The 12,964-nt window shown below is 42.1% G+C and overlaps 1 protein-coding gene across 7 annotated transcripts in view; it reads right to left on the reverse strand.

Annotated features, from left to right (window-relative positions):
• Positions 1-2,159: 2,159 nt before the first annotated feature.
• Positions 2,160-12,964, reverse strand: part of arfip2a (ADP-ribosylation factor interacting protein 2a) — a 20,541-nt gene continuing 9,736 nt past the window's right edge. For 2 of the 7 annotated variants that reach the window (XM_017491727.3, XM_017491725.3), the window contains 8 exons: positions 12,323-12,431; positions 12,140-12,202; positions 10,688-10,768; positions 10,417-10,532; positions 9,724-9,945; positions 5,836-5,993; positions 5,121-5,295; positions 2,281-4,098 (listed from right to left, as the gene is read on the reverse strand). In XM_017491727.3, the coding sequence (XP_017347216.1) occupies positions 3,943-4,098; positions 5,121-5,295; positions 5,836-5,993; positions 9,724-9,945; positions 10,417-10,532; positions 10,688-10,768; positions 12,140-12,202; positions 12,323-12,431 (1,080 nt within the window). In that variant the 3' untranslated portion in view covers positions 2,281-3,942. Of the gene's footprint in view, positions 4,099-5,120; positions 5,296-5,835; positions 5,994-9,723; positions 9,946-10,416; positions 10,533-10,687; positions 10,769-12,139; positions 12,203-12,322; positions 12,432-12,964 lie in introns of all 7 variants that reach the window. The other 5 variants (XM_047161377.2, XM_017491729.3, XM_017491730.3 and 2 more) reach the window with 3 other exon arrangements.

Raw genomic sequence — 12,964 nt, forward strand, 5'->3', positions numbered from 1 at the left:
GGGCCTTCTTGACCAGGCAGGTGGTGTTGAGAGTACAGGAGAGGTCCTCTGTCATGTGCACACCAAGAAACTTGGAGCTTTTGACTCTCTCCACGGTTGTTCCGTTGATATGCAGTGGTGAGTGGTCTTCTTGGGTTCTCCTGAAGTTGACAATAATCTCTTTAGTCTTATCAACATTAAGAGATTAAGAGATTAAGAGGAGGTTCACCTCCTCCGTGTTTGCTGACTCATCATTGTTGCTGTCGAGGCCCAAGACTGTAGTGTCATCAGCAAACTTGATGATGTGATTAGAACTGAACTTATCAGCACAGTCATGAGTCAGCAGGGTAAACAGCAGAGGACTAAGCACACAACCTTGGGGGGTGCCGGTGTTCAGTGTGGTGGTGCTGGTGGTGGACGGACTGCGGTCTTCCGGTCGGTAAGCCAGGATCCATTTGCAGATGGAGGTGTTTAAACCCAGCAGGCTCAGCTTTGTTGTCAGTTGTTGTTGTGTTGAATGTTGTCTGTGAACAGCATCCTTACGTAATTGTCCTTTTTGTCTAGATGAGTTAGAGACAGATGGATGGTAGCAGATATGACATCCTCTGAGCGGTTGGGATGGTATGCATACTGAAGTGGGTCCAGTGTGCTGGGAAGACTGTTTTTTTTTATTATTTTATTTTTTTATGTGTTTCACGACTAGCCGCTCGAAGCACTTCATGATGATTTTTTTTTTCTGCTCTCATTTTAAGGTGTTTTCATAACCATATTAACTGTAGTTAATATTAGTTAACTATCTTACCTTTGAGGAAAAGAAAACCCCTGACTTTGATGGACCCATCGCAGGGCACAATCTATGCATTCACACACTACAAACAATTTGGGAATGCCAATCAGCCTAAAACATACGTCTTTGGACTTGGTAGAGGAAACTGTAGGAAACCCCTGAAGCAAGCGCCATCTGTACAGGATGGAGGAGAGATTCGACCCCCCCAACCCCAGGGGTACAAGGCAAACATGCTAACCACTAAGCTAACCACTAAACCACTGTTCTCCCACAAAGTCAACCCAACATTCCCAATGGTTCACATTTGATAAACATGGGAGGTAGATTTAAAGGTGGCTAACATCTGTTTGCTCTGGTGCTCCAATGTTGGTCCAGTGGAATGGCTGTTGTTAGCCCAATGTCACTTTGCTACCTAGTTAATTGCCTTATGCCAATAATGTCCGTTTTTGGTTAATTATGCATGACACAAGGGCAATTTGTACTTGCAGCATGGATAAATAGCAATGTTACTAATCAAGACACCATAATCACTGAGACCATGTCAGCTATCAAACTGCTGACATCTGCTGGTTGAGCATTTGATTTACAAAAAAGACTGTAATGGTTCTACGGCAATCTGTAAGTGATGAACTATGCTGCAAACTATATAATAGCTTATGCAATATATTGTGATATCTAGCATATGGTTATTATTTCAAATGTCAGTAATTATCCTATAACCCCAATTCCGAAAAAGTGGGGACAGTGTGGAAAATGCTAATATAAACAAAGAGGAGTGACGTGTAAATGTACAGTGACTTGAATTAAAACAAAAACAACGTATGAAGACGAGGTATCTGATTGTTTTACCTAATCAACTGCATAGTTCTTTGAAGATAAACATTTATGTTGAAACTGATGCATGCAACATGTTTCAAAAAAAGTTGGGACAGGGGCAATTTAGGATTAATAGCGATGTGAGAAATTGAAATAAGAAGGTGATGCGAAACTTCTGCTTGCTAAACTTCACCAACTGGAGTCTTCACTCAGCGTCCGAACGCTTAATAAGTGTTATTTAAAGAAACAGCTGATGTTACACAGCGCTAAACAGTCGACTGTCCCAATTTTTTTGGAGTGTGTTGCAGTCATCAGATTTGAAATGAGTGTATATTTTCAAAAATAAATCTAATTCACAAAGTAAAACATCAAAGGTGTTGATCATGCGTTCTGAATGTAGTACAGGGTGAATTGAATTTTCAAATGACTCTTTTTGATGTTGTTTTTTTTTTTGTTGTATTTTTCATACTGTCCCAACTTTTTCGTAATTGGGATTGTAATTTTGATCAACAACCATTTCTGTGTTTGTCAAATCTACTTACCTAATGTGATACAACCTGTTGGGAATTTATCTCACTTACAAGCTTCCATTAGCTAGCCATGCTAGTTACCTTACTTTTTGTTATAAGAGCCATGCGGTGGAGTCATTTTTGGCTACAACACCTAACCAAATCCCCGATTTTCCTCTTAGTATAGCATGTGAAAGGGTCAACACTCCAATCGTGAAGAATGGGAACCACTGACCTTTGACCTGTTGTGTCTTACAGAAATTAGCTCACCTATGTTGGGATGAAAAAAGCAGACTTTAGTGTTAGCAACTTATCAGTGACAAGCGAATTTGTACCTTTTAGAATCACTCATATCATTTAAACTGGAGGATTTACAGTTGAGCGAAAACGTTTGTATAGAACATATGGACAGCATGTATGCCAAAGTATCTTCATGAGTGCCATTTTCAGTTGACTTTGCTGTTTGTTTCGGATTGATGTCTTGGTGCAGGATACACTCGCATTTCACAATTATCGCTTGGAACTCGGTTGGAATTTATGCGTAAACTCTAAGACAGTGGTATATTCTACCTCCTTCCCATGCAAAAACCATGGGGGATGCAAACTTTTTGCACACGAAACGAAACGACGGACGGTCGGGAAACTTAAGAGACGAGGCCGTGCTTTCAAACTGTTTTTAATTTGATATGTGGGACTTTACACTGTAATTTACACCAGAATATACATTAATGGACCTTTTTTTTTTTTTTTTTTTTTTTTAGAACATGTACTGTAAACAGTTATCCACAGCATGCCTCAATTCCAATGCACCGTACCAGAGAATACTTCCTGTGCACACACACACGATTACCCGTCACTGGGCCGTATTCAGGGTTGTGTCTGACGAAGTCCAAAAGTTACATCGATATTTATGGAGGGGAATTTGCATGTATTCAGGCTTTGTTTACACAGGTAACGATTAAGTTGATTTTCTGGGCTCTCCGTTCAGATTTGGCGGTTAAGGCGCTGGGTTAGTGATCGGAAGGTCGGGGGTTCAAGCTCCAGCACTGCTACGCTGCCACTGTTGGGCCCTTGAGCAAGGCCCTTAACCCTCTCTGCTCCAGGGGGCGCTGTATCATGGCTGACCCTGCGCTCTGACCCTGACATGCTGGGGTATTCACATGAATCACTGCAAATTTGGTTTATTTTAACCCTCATTGTTCAGCAACTTATAAAACAGCACTTGATCCAGCACATCGTGTCGTTTATATTTTATTTCTTTTCTTAATTATTTCATTTTCGCTTAATTAATTAACAGCGTTATATTTATGCAGTTAAAACTCAAGCTTTGAGGGGTTTTTTTTGAGCGTAATTAAAGCCCAAAACATATTCCAGCGTGACAACTTTTAGTTACATCAAACTGTCAAGACAGCTTTTACCCATTATCGTGCAGAACATCTGCATAGCGCTGAGGTCTGCAGTTACATCTGGTGTCTGAATACAGATGTGCACAATATCGGTAGTAAATTCTCACTCCTGTGGATACAATGCGGAATACGGCCCACGCTACAATAAAAGTCATTCCAATCACCGCCCTCGAAGGTCTGTCATATATATATAACCAAAAATGCACATATGTTCCACTTGACTTGGCATGACAAAATAAATTCAATACAAAGACAAACGGCATGGGAGGCATCTCTCCTTTCTCATTCGTCATAATAAAAAAAATCTCCCTTTAAATAAATACGACAACATTAAATCCCGTCATCCGTTCAGACGCACGACATCTGCCAGCACATCTGTACATCACTCCATCCTCCAGCCTGTCCGAGTCTCTAGAGGCTGAGATTAACCGTGTCTCATGGTTTGTTACTGTTCCTCCAGCCATGACGGTCTGTCCGAGCCGGGCCGCTTCAGCTTCACGTTGAATTGCCTGAGAGTCTGTTCAAGCTGCTGCTGGTTGCCAGCGAAGTAGGCCGAGATGGCGTTGTGGAAGAGGAGGAGCTGCTTGTGCATCACCTTTACCTGCAGGTCACCGGGGTCAAAACGAGGCCACGGTCAATAACAAATAGTCTCACTGGTAATATTAAATTGTGTGACTATATTTCGAAGGACACTTTTAAAATCTTAAACTGAATATTAAATACGAACAGTAATAAATATGAATATGTATATGAATAATGATTCATATTAATTAATAAGTAGTATAATTTTTTATGTATAACGTAATACATTTAATTTCGTATAATTTATAATGTATTTATAATAATTATTATATCAAGTAATAAATATTAATACGAATATTAAATTGTGTGACAATCTTTTCAAGGATACTTTTTTAAAATCTTAAACGTAATATTAAATAGTAATATCTATGAATATGAATAAATGATTATCATCATATTTTTGATTTACAATATAATATATTTTATTTTTTTATCATTTATAGTATAACAACAACATATTTATAATAATGACTAATAATTATTAATATTAATACCTATTATATCAATTACTATATGTTAATATTAAATATTAAATTGTGCGACAGACTATATTCTGAAGGACTTTTTTTTTTTTTTTTTTTTTTAATCTGTCAAAAAAGTGAAAACGATGCTCTGCAATCTGTTTGAAAGGATGTTCAACAACATTAAATGTAACTGTAAATGGATAAAAACATACGACATTTCATTCTTTAAATCGGGTTAAAACGTTGGAATCGTTGACAAATTGCTGTGGTACGAGAGGAATAAAACACTTCGGGTCGTCGATTATTTCTCTATAACGGCACACCCCCGGGTGTTTTATTCCTGATGTACAGCCATCAGCATCATCAAAGTTAATTGACGTATATAGCGGGGGGGTGGTGGGGGTGGTGGGGGGGTTTCCAAAGCGCTGGTTTAAAAGAATGTACTAAATACAGAATACGGATGGTACAAGGAAGTCAAGGAAACTGGACTTGTGGTTTAATCCTAAAAGCTCCTCAGATGAGTGGTGACGATACACCAGTGCATCTTGATTCACTGCGGTAGTTAAAGGAAATGTACCTTATTTTCCTCCAGGAATTTGAGCTTGATGGTGACGTCACTCCGTAGCCTCTCGTACTTGTCTCTGTGGATCTGGTACTCCTGCTGGGCGAATTCGATCCGCATCATAGCAGCGGCATCGCGCGGGCCAGCACTCAGCTCCTCCAGGTCTGTCCTATAGGCATCGTATTCCAACCTAAACACACACACACACACACGCACACACACAAAGCTTCAGGCATTTTCATTAATACACAAGATGCATTTAAACCAGTCCCAAAAACTGGATTATATTCAACCCGTTTAAGCTTCGTGTCTGCCAGAGCATTCAGCATTTACGTAGTAGGCAGTTAAATGAGAGGACAGTAAAGTGGATTTCTTAAATCTGATCTTTAGTATCAGTAAGACTTTCTTTTAATGACTTTTTTTATTGTCAGATATTTTTCCAAGCCTGACAGAGGGATTACGATCAGGCCTGGAGCAAAGACTGGAGCAACTAAGGAAACAGGCAACTTGAAATGGACAAAAAAAAAAAAGAAAAAGAAAAAAGGTCTATAATAACTGAGGTCTCCTGAATGCTGTTTTATAGGCATCAAAAACATTCTATAAAATATGTAGTGATTTAAATGTAGTCTGTGCTATAGGGGAAATTAAATATCAGAATCATCTTCCATAAACCATGATACATACTCATTGCTTTGTGCTTTCCAGAGTATTTAGATTCAAGCCGTGGTACCTTGCGTTCTCATACATCTTGATGGTCATAAGTGTGTCCTCCATGGTTTTATTGACCAGTGTGTTGATGCTCGACACAAAGAAGTTAATTGCGCCCAGTAGCGTCTCCCCGTTCTTACACAGCAGCTTTTGTGTCTCCGCGTTGTAGCCGAACTCGTCCTGAGGAACGTTGCAATGCGTTTAATTATTATGCAGCTGTGGCCCTCTGTGGCGTTTATGTACAGTATATTCAGTAATACACCACGGGACCGACTAACCAGAGATTAAGGTGCAAAATACACCGAGCAGCCATAACATTAAAGCCACCTGCCTGATATTGTGTAAGTCCCCCGTGTGCCGGCGAAACAGCTCTGAGCCGTCGAGGCATGGACTCTACGAGACCTCTGAAGGTGTGCTGTGGTGTCTGGTACCAAGGCGTTAGCAGTAGATCCTTTAAGTCCTGTAAGTTGCGAGCTGGGGCCTTCATGGATCGGATTTGTTTGTCCAGAACAGATGTTCAATTGGATTGAGATCTGGGGAATTTGGAGGCCTCTTTGGAGGAATTTGGAGGCGTTCTTCAAACCATTCCTGAACTATTTGCAGTGTGTCAGGGCGCACTGTGCTACTGAAAGGGGCCACGGCCAGTACGGAATACCGTTGACATCCACTTGAATGCTAGAACCCAAGGTTTCCCAGCAGAACATCACACTTCCTCCGCCGGCTTCACTTCTTCCCATAATGCATCCTGGCGCCATCTCTTCCCCAGGTAAGAGACGCACACGTACCCGACCATCTACATGATGTAAAAGAAAACTCCTTCCACTGCTCCATGGTCCAGTTCTGATGCTCATATACGCATACTTTTGAACAGGCTAACCGGGCTGGCCTTCGCTCCCCATGCATATCAGTGAGCCTTGGACGCTCGTGACCCTGTCTCCGGTTCACCGGTTGTCCTTCTTGGACCACTTTTGGTAGGGACTAACCGCTGCATACCGGGAACACCCCACAAGACCTGCCGTTTTGGAGACGCTCTGACCCAGTCGTCCAGCCATCGTAATTTGACCCTTATCAAAGTCGTTCAGATCCTTACGCTTGCCCATTTTTCCTGCTTCCAACACGTCAACTTCGAGCACTGACCGTTCACGTGCTGCCTAATAAATATATCCCACGCCTTGACAGGCGTCGCCGTAACGAGATCGATACCGTTCACACGCGACCTGTCAGTGGTTTTAATGTTATGGCTGATCGGTGTATTTAAAAAGTTTATATGACTCAATATTAAACATCCAGCAAAAAAATTAAAAATAAAAATAAAATATACAGTGCACAGCACCAGCTGATTCACTCCTGGGGGGGTGGGGGGGGGGGGGGGATAAATTCCTAAAATGTGTCTTGCCCTGTCATTCGGGTGGTACGCTTAAGGATACACATTTTGTGAACTTTTTCTTTCATTTTGTAATCGTTCATCTGAATACAGTATACAATTTAAAATAGTTTATATTTATATATAAATATTTATATTTCAATGAATAATAAAGGAACGATTTATAGGAGCACTCCTGCATCTCCATTTAGTTTTCAGAGTAAAGGAAAAACACACAGGTCACAGTACTTATTAAACATAGGACCGTGTAACAGTACCACCCCAGTGACGGAGAGCAGTGCCGTGTTTAACCCAGGTTTAACTGTCTGCTGCACTTGAGTTCCTGCTACAGCGTTCATGAAGAAATAAGCATGTGCGTAAACTCTGCATACATATACACACACACAACAGTTTTTAAATACTTTTAAAAAAGATTTTTAAAAAAATGTCTTTCTTAGTCAGTCTAGTCATAATTAGATGTGTACAAAAATAAACAAGTGTTCCATCAAATTCCTAAATCTCTGTATTTACGCGCTTCATCATCCGAGCTCAGACCGTAATGGCGCTGTAAATAAGTCTCTATTGTCTCAATTAAAGACAAGCGCACTTCTTTAGTGAAGCGGTGAACACATATACGCTGTGCTACAAGTGAACCACATCAGTCTGTTTTTTTCCAAAAAAGATAATAGGTGAACATTTCTCAGCTCAATTATACATATTTCAAATATTTCCTTCAGGGATCACTAGAGTACTCCATCTATCTATCTATCTATCTGTCCATCTATCTATCTATCTATCTATCTATCTATCTATCTATCTATCTGACTATCTATCTATCTATCTGACTATCTATCTATCTATCTATCTGACTATCTATCTATCTATCTATCTGACTATCTGTCTATCTATCTGTCTATCTATCTATCTGTCTATCTATCCGTCTGTCTATCTGTCTATCTATCTATCTGTCTATCTATCTATCTATCTGTCCATCTATCTATCTGTCTGTCTATCTAGCTATCTGTCTGTCTGTCTGTCTATCTGACTATCTATCCATCTATCTATCTGACTATCTATCTATCTGTCTATCTATCTGTCCATCTATCTATCTGTCTGTCTATCTAGCTATCTGTCTGTCTGTCTGTCTATCTGACTATCTATCCATCTATCTATCTGACTATCTATCTATCTGTCTATCTATCTGTCTATCTATCTATCTATCTATCTGTCTATCTATCCATCTGTCTATCTGTCTATCTATCTATCTGTCCGTCTGTCTATCTATCTGTCCATCTATCTATCTGTCTGTCTATCTAGCTATCTGTCTGTCTGTCTGTCTGTCTATCTATCTATCTATCTGTCTGTCCATCTGTCTGTCTGTCTATCTATCTATCTGTCCATCTATCTATCTGTCTGTCTATCTAGCTATCTGTCTGTCTGTCTGTCTGTCTATCTGTCTATCTATCTGTCTGTCCATCTGTCTGTCCATCTGTCTGTCTGTCCATCTGTCTGTCTGTCTATCTATCTGTCTATCTATCTGTCCATCTGTCTATCTATCTATCTGTCTGTCTATCTATCTGTCTGTCTATCTGACTATCTGTCTATCTGTCTGTCTATCTGTCTGTCTGTCTGTCTATCTATCCGTCTGTCTATCTATCTATCTATCTGTCTGTCTGTCTGTCTATGTCTGTCAGTCTATCTATCTATCTGTTCCTCTATCGATCTATCTATCCATCTGTCTATCTGTCAGTCTATCTATCTATCTATCAATCTATCTATCTCTCTGTCTGTCTGTCTATCTATCTGTCTATCTATGTCTGTCAGTCTTTCTATCTATCTATCTATCTATCAATCTATCTGTTCCTCTAGCGATCTATCTATCTGTCTGTCTATCTATCCATCTGTCTATCTATCTGTATCTGTCTATCTATCTAGCCAGCTGTCTGTCTATCTGTCTATCTATCTATCTGTCTGTCTATCTATCTAGCCATCTGTCTATCTGTCTGTCTATCTATCTATCTATCTCTGTCTTTCTATCTATCTGTCTGTCTGTCTCCTGTCTATCTATCTGTCTATCAATCTATCTGTTCCTCTAGCGATCTATCTATCTGTCTGTCTGTCTGTCTATCTCTGTCTGTCTGTCTATCTATCTATCTATCTATCTATCTATCATATCAGCCTTCTGATTGATGAGAGTAAATCATATGCATGTGTCACCCAACACTGACCCCGCCCACTTTGCTTAAAAAGGGTATCATTGATACTTTTACTGCATACTGTGGCTCGTGGGCCAGCACTAACCTGCTGTAAACAAAGCAACCACAGACTTAAGCTTCATCAAGAAGTCGTCATATCTGCACAAATATCATCAGAACTACAAAAAGAGACTAGGAGTTTACCTGTAGCACTGCAACACTTAATCAAGCATCAAAAAGTTCCAGCAGCAGTAAATCGAGGCGTCTAGGCTTAAGTTCATCAGTAGAATATAGAACAATCTCTCCAAGCTCATATCTCCTACTAGTCAACAGCGCACTGCGTCGGAGCTACCTGCAGTTCTGGAGATTTCTGGCTCAGGTCCGCGAACGTGTCCCCCAGCGCCTGCTGCGTCTGCACTACATTGTAGAAGTGAGTGGTGAGTGCCTGCGCCAGTCTCAGGATGTGTTCGTATTTCTGCTTGGTTTCACGCAGCACGTCGATCTGAGCCTCGAGCTCCAGGTCCACGGTCCGCGAGCCACGACCAAACCGCTCCGAGAACATCTGCTTCGTGCACTGGAGGAGCGAAGAATTCAAAGTAGAGAGAGCGAGAGAGATGCCGATACGCTTGCACAGTGATTCGAGAGATCACGTGGATCATGCGGCGGTTTTACTAACCGAAGAATCGTTTACATATTATTTGCATCGTTTGTACGTTTCCCCGCCGCGCTGCGAAGCCGCTTGGAGCTTTCGTCCCTTTTCAGGTCTTTCACCGTACTTATTGTCAAAGGTTTCTAATGTTTAATGACAACTTCTTCGCTGTTCGTTCCGCAGGAGGGAAACATTCGACGCATTTTTCACCAAAGACCAAAATCATGATACTTCAACATCCTCTAATGTACAGTAGCTTCAAATTTCAGAGCACTTTCTTTCGGTTTTGTGCGAGGAAGTCGTATTTAAGTAGCAAGGTTTTCGGAAGCTTTCCCAGCCACGTGAATACATACTTTAGGAAATAATGTTGGATCGTGATCATAGAAGGGTGCCTACCTTATACGTATTGATGCTCCATTTCTTCACACTGTCAAATTTCTCCACTGCGATCCCGCGCGTGGCCTCCTCCGACATCATGCTTGGATTACTGTGACTGTGGTGCATGCTGGGAGCTAGAGGAAATGAGAGGAAATTCGACCGCTTGAACGTAGAGATCACCACCCTGCTAAATTTGACCAAAATGTTACCAAGAGTTCACTCTGACAATGACAAAACAATACGAACAGATGGAAAATGGTGTGAATGTCGGGAGGACCCGCTGGGATACCTGGGTAACGATCCGGTTGGCATGATATCCGAGCGGCAGCTGAATGACTAGGTGGAAAGTCCCTAGATTTGGAGCGACGTTCTGAAATGAGTGGACACGAATGAAGAATAAAAAGGTGAGATTGTAGAGAACGATTCATTTCTCCAGTCAGAGGGATTAGACGTTAGGCATGCAGTGAGATCGATGGCAACGAGCGTTAACCCCCAAACTCAAAAATAAATCCAAAACAGAATACGTCTCAAGACGATGACGTGATTAATATCGACAGTGTGAAAGAATGCTTTGTTCGTTTTGAAGACGGATCGAGCTCGAGGAGTCGGCGGCTGACGGGAACAATCGGTGTTGGAAGGACAGAGAGAGAATGATGTCAATAGGCGCAGGTCCAGCACGCTGAAAAGAAGCACATTCTCTCCACAATGCTGTGGTGTTCATCCGTGGCATATGCGATACGGTTTTTCAGAGAGAGCGTACGTACTGTAAGGTCTAACAGTCCGAGTGAGCCTCATGCGATCATATTAGTGTACAACGTGCCAAACAATTCAATACCTTCTCTAATCCATCCATCCATCCATCCATCTTCTATACCGCGTATCCTTTTCAGGGTCACGGGGAACCTGGAGTCTATCCCAGGGAGCATGGGGTACGAGGCGGGGTACACCCTGGACAGGGTGCCAGTCCATCGCAGGGCACAATCACACACACACTCACACACCCGTTCATACACTATGGACACTTTAGACACGCCAATCAGCCTACCATGCATGTGTTTGGACTGGGGGAGGAAACCGGAGTACCCGGAGGAAACCCCTGCAGCACGGGGAGAACATGCGAACTCCACACACACAGGACCACGGTGGGAATCGAACCCCCGACCCTGGAGGTGTGAGGTGTTGGCAGTGGGCTGTACTGCTTCAGGAGATCAGCAAGGTACGCTTGAGCTAAGGTTTAAACATCATGAGCAGGACTTTGGAGTGAATGTAGAACTGAACGGGCAGCCAGCGTAGCACGAATAATATGACGCGCCGTCCTTCTTCTGGTAAGATGAGGGCTGCTTAATTCTGAACTAAGAAAGGAATGAACGGAGCATTAAATCCAAGCGAGTTCAAGCTCCGAGCAAGGAAGGAAGCAAGGACAGGCTGAAATGAAACTCTTCATTCTGACTGATATGTCAGACTGAAGGTCTGGTGCGATGTTGTGCAAAACCTTTGGACACGACTGTTGCATACAAAGAGCAATAAAATACACCGGTGTTAGTCTTTCCTTCTTAAACTAGCATGCAGCTCCTTTTCTTGTGTCCTCAGCCTGCAGACAAAGAGCAATAACTTTCTAAGGTAAGTTAAAAAAAATCATAAAAATCTTCTCCCGCATGCACTTCGCTGGTAGGAAGTGAGAGAAAGTGCTGGAAGAGGAAAGATATGAAAAGAAGTTTATAGACAAGGTGCATAACGACACCTGGCTTGGGGGCGTTTCCGCATCTCCGCTCAAAATACTCCTCATTGTAAAGTATAGCTGGGCCTAAAAGCATTTCAGCAAAAAATAATAATAATACAAAACATGAAAGACTTCGGAGGTCTGGAGCAAAGTGTAAAATGAGACTAAAAGACATCTGATGAGACAGAGTTAACCGACACGCACCTTTGATGGAGCCGGTGGGGATGATGCCCTCGGTTGAGCCTCCGTATCCCCCCGACACGATACTCGTCTCGTTCAGGTTCGGCCCGGACACCATCACCTGCTGCAGGTCCTGAACATCATAAACACCATCAGAACAGTTCAGATAACACCGACACATCTCCTCTAATACAGCAGGAGAGCTTCATTCTAGAGAACAGCACTATATGACACGTATCTGGACACCTGGGAAGGCTTTGCACTAGATTTTGGGACATGGCTGTGGCCATTAGAGCATTAGTGAGATCAGGCACTGAGGAGGTCTGGGGTGCAGTCGGTGTTCCAGTTCATCCCAAAAGGTGTTCAGTGGGGTTGAGGTCAGGGCTCTGTGCAAGACAGTCGAGTTCTTCCACCTTTCCACAATTTTGGCGAACCGTGTCTTCCTGGAGCTCGCTATGAGCACAGGGGCACTGACATACTGGAACATGTTTGGGCCTCTTAGTTCCATGATGGGAAATCATGCTACGGCGTACAAAGAAAAAAATCCATGCTGGCAGTTTGGCTACGATATGGCTGTGATGGTCAGGTGTCCACATACGTTTTTACCATACCGTGTATCCATCCATCCATTTCCTGTACCGCTATCCTATACAGGGTCGCGGGGAG

This window comes from Ictalurus punctatus, chromosome 17 (genome assembly GCF_001660625.3).
Source record: "Ictalurus punctatus breed USDA103 chromosome 17, Coco_2.0, whole genome shotgun sequence".
Classification (NCBI taxonomy): Eukaryota; Metazoa; Chordata; class Actinopteri; order Siluriformes; family Ictaluridae; genus Ictalurus; species Ictalurus punctatus.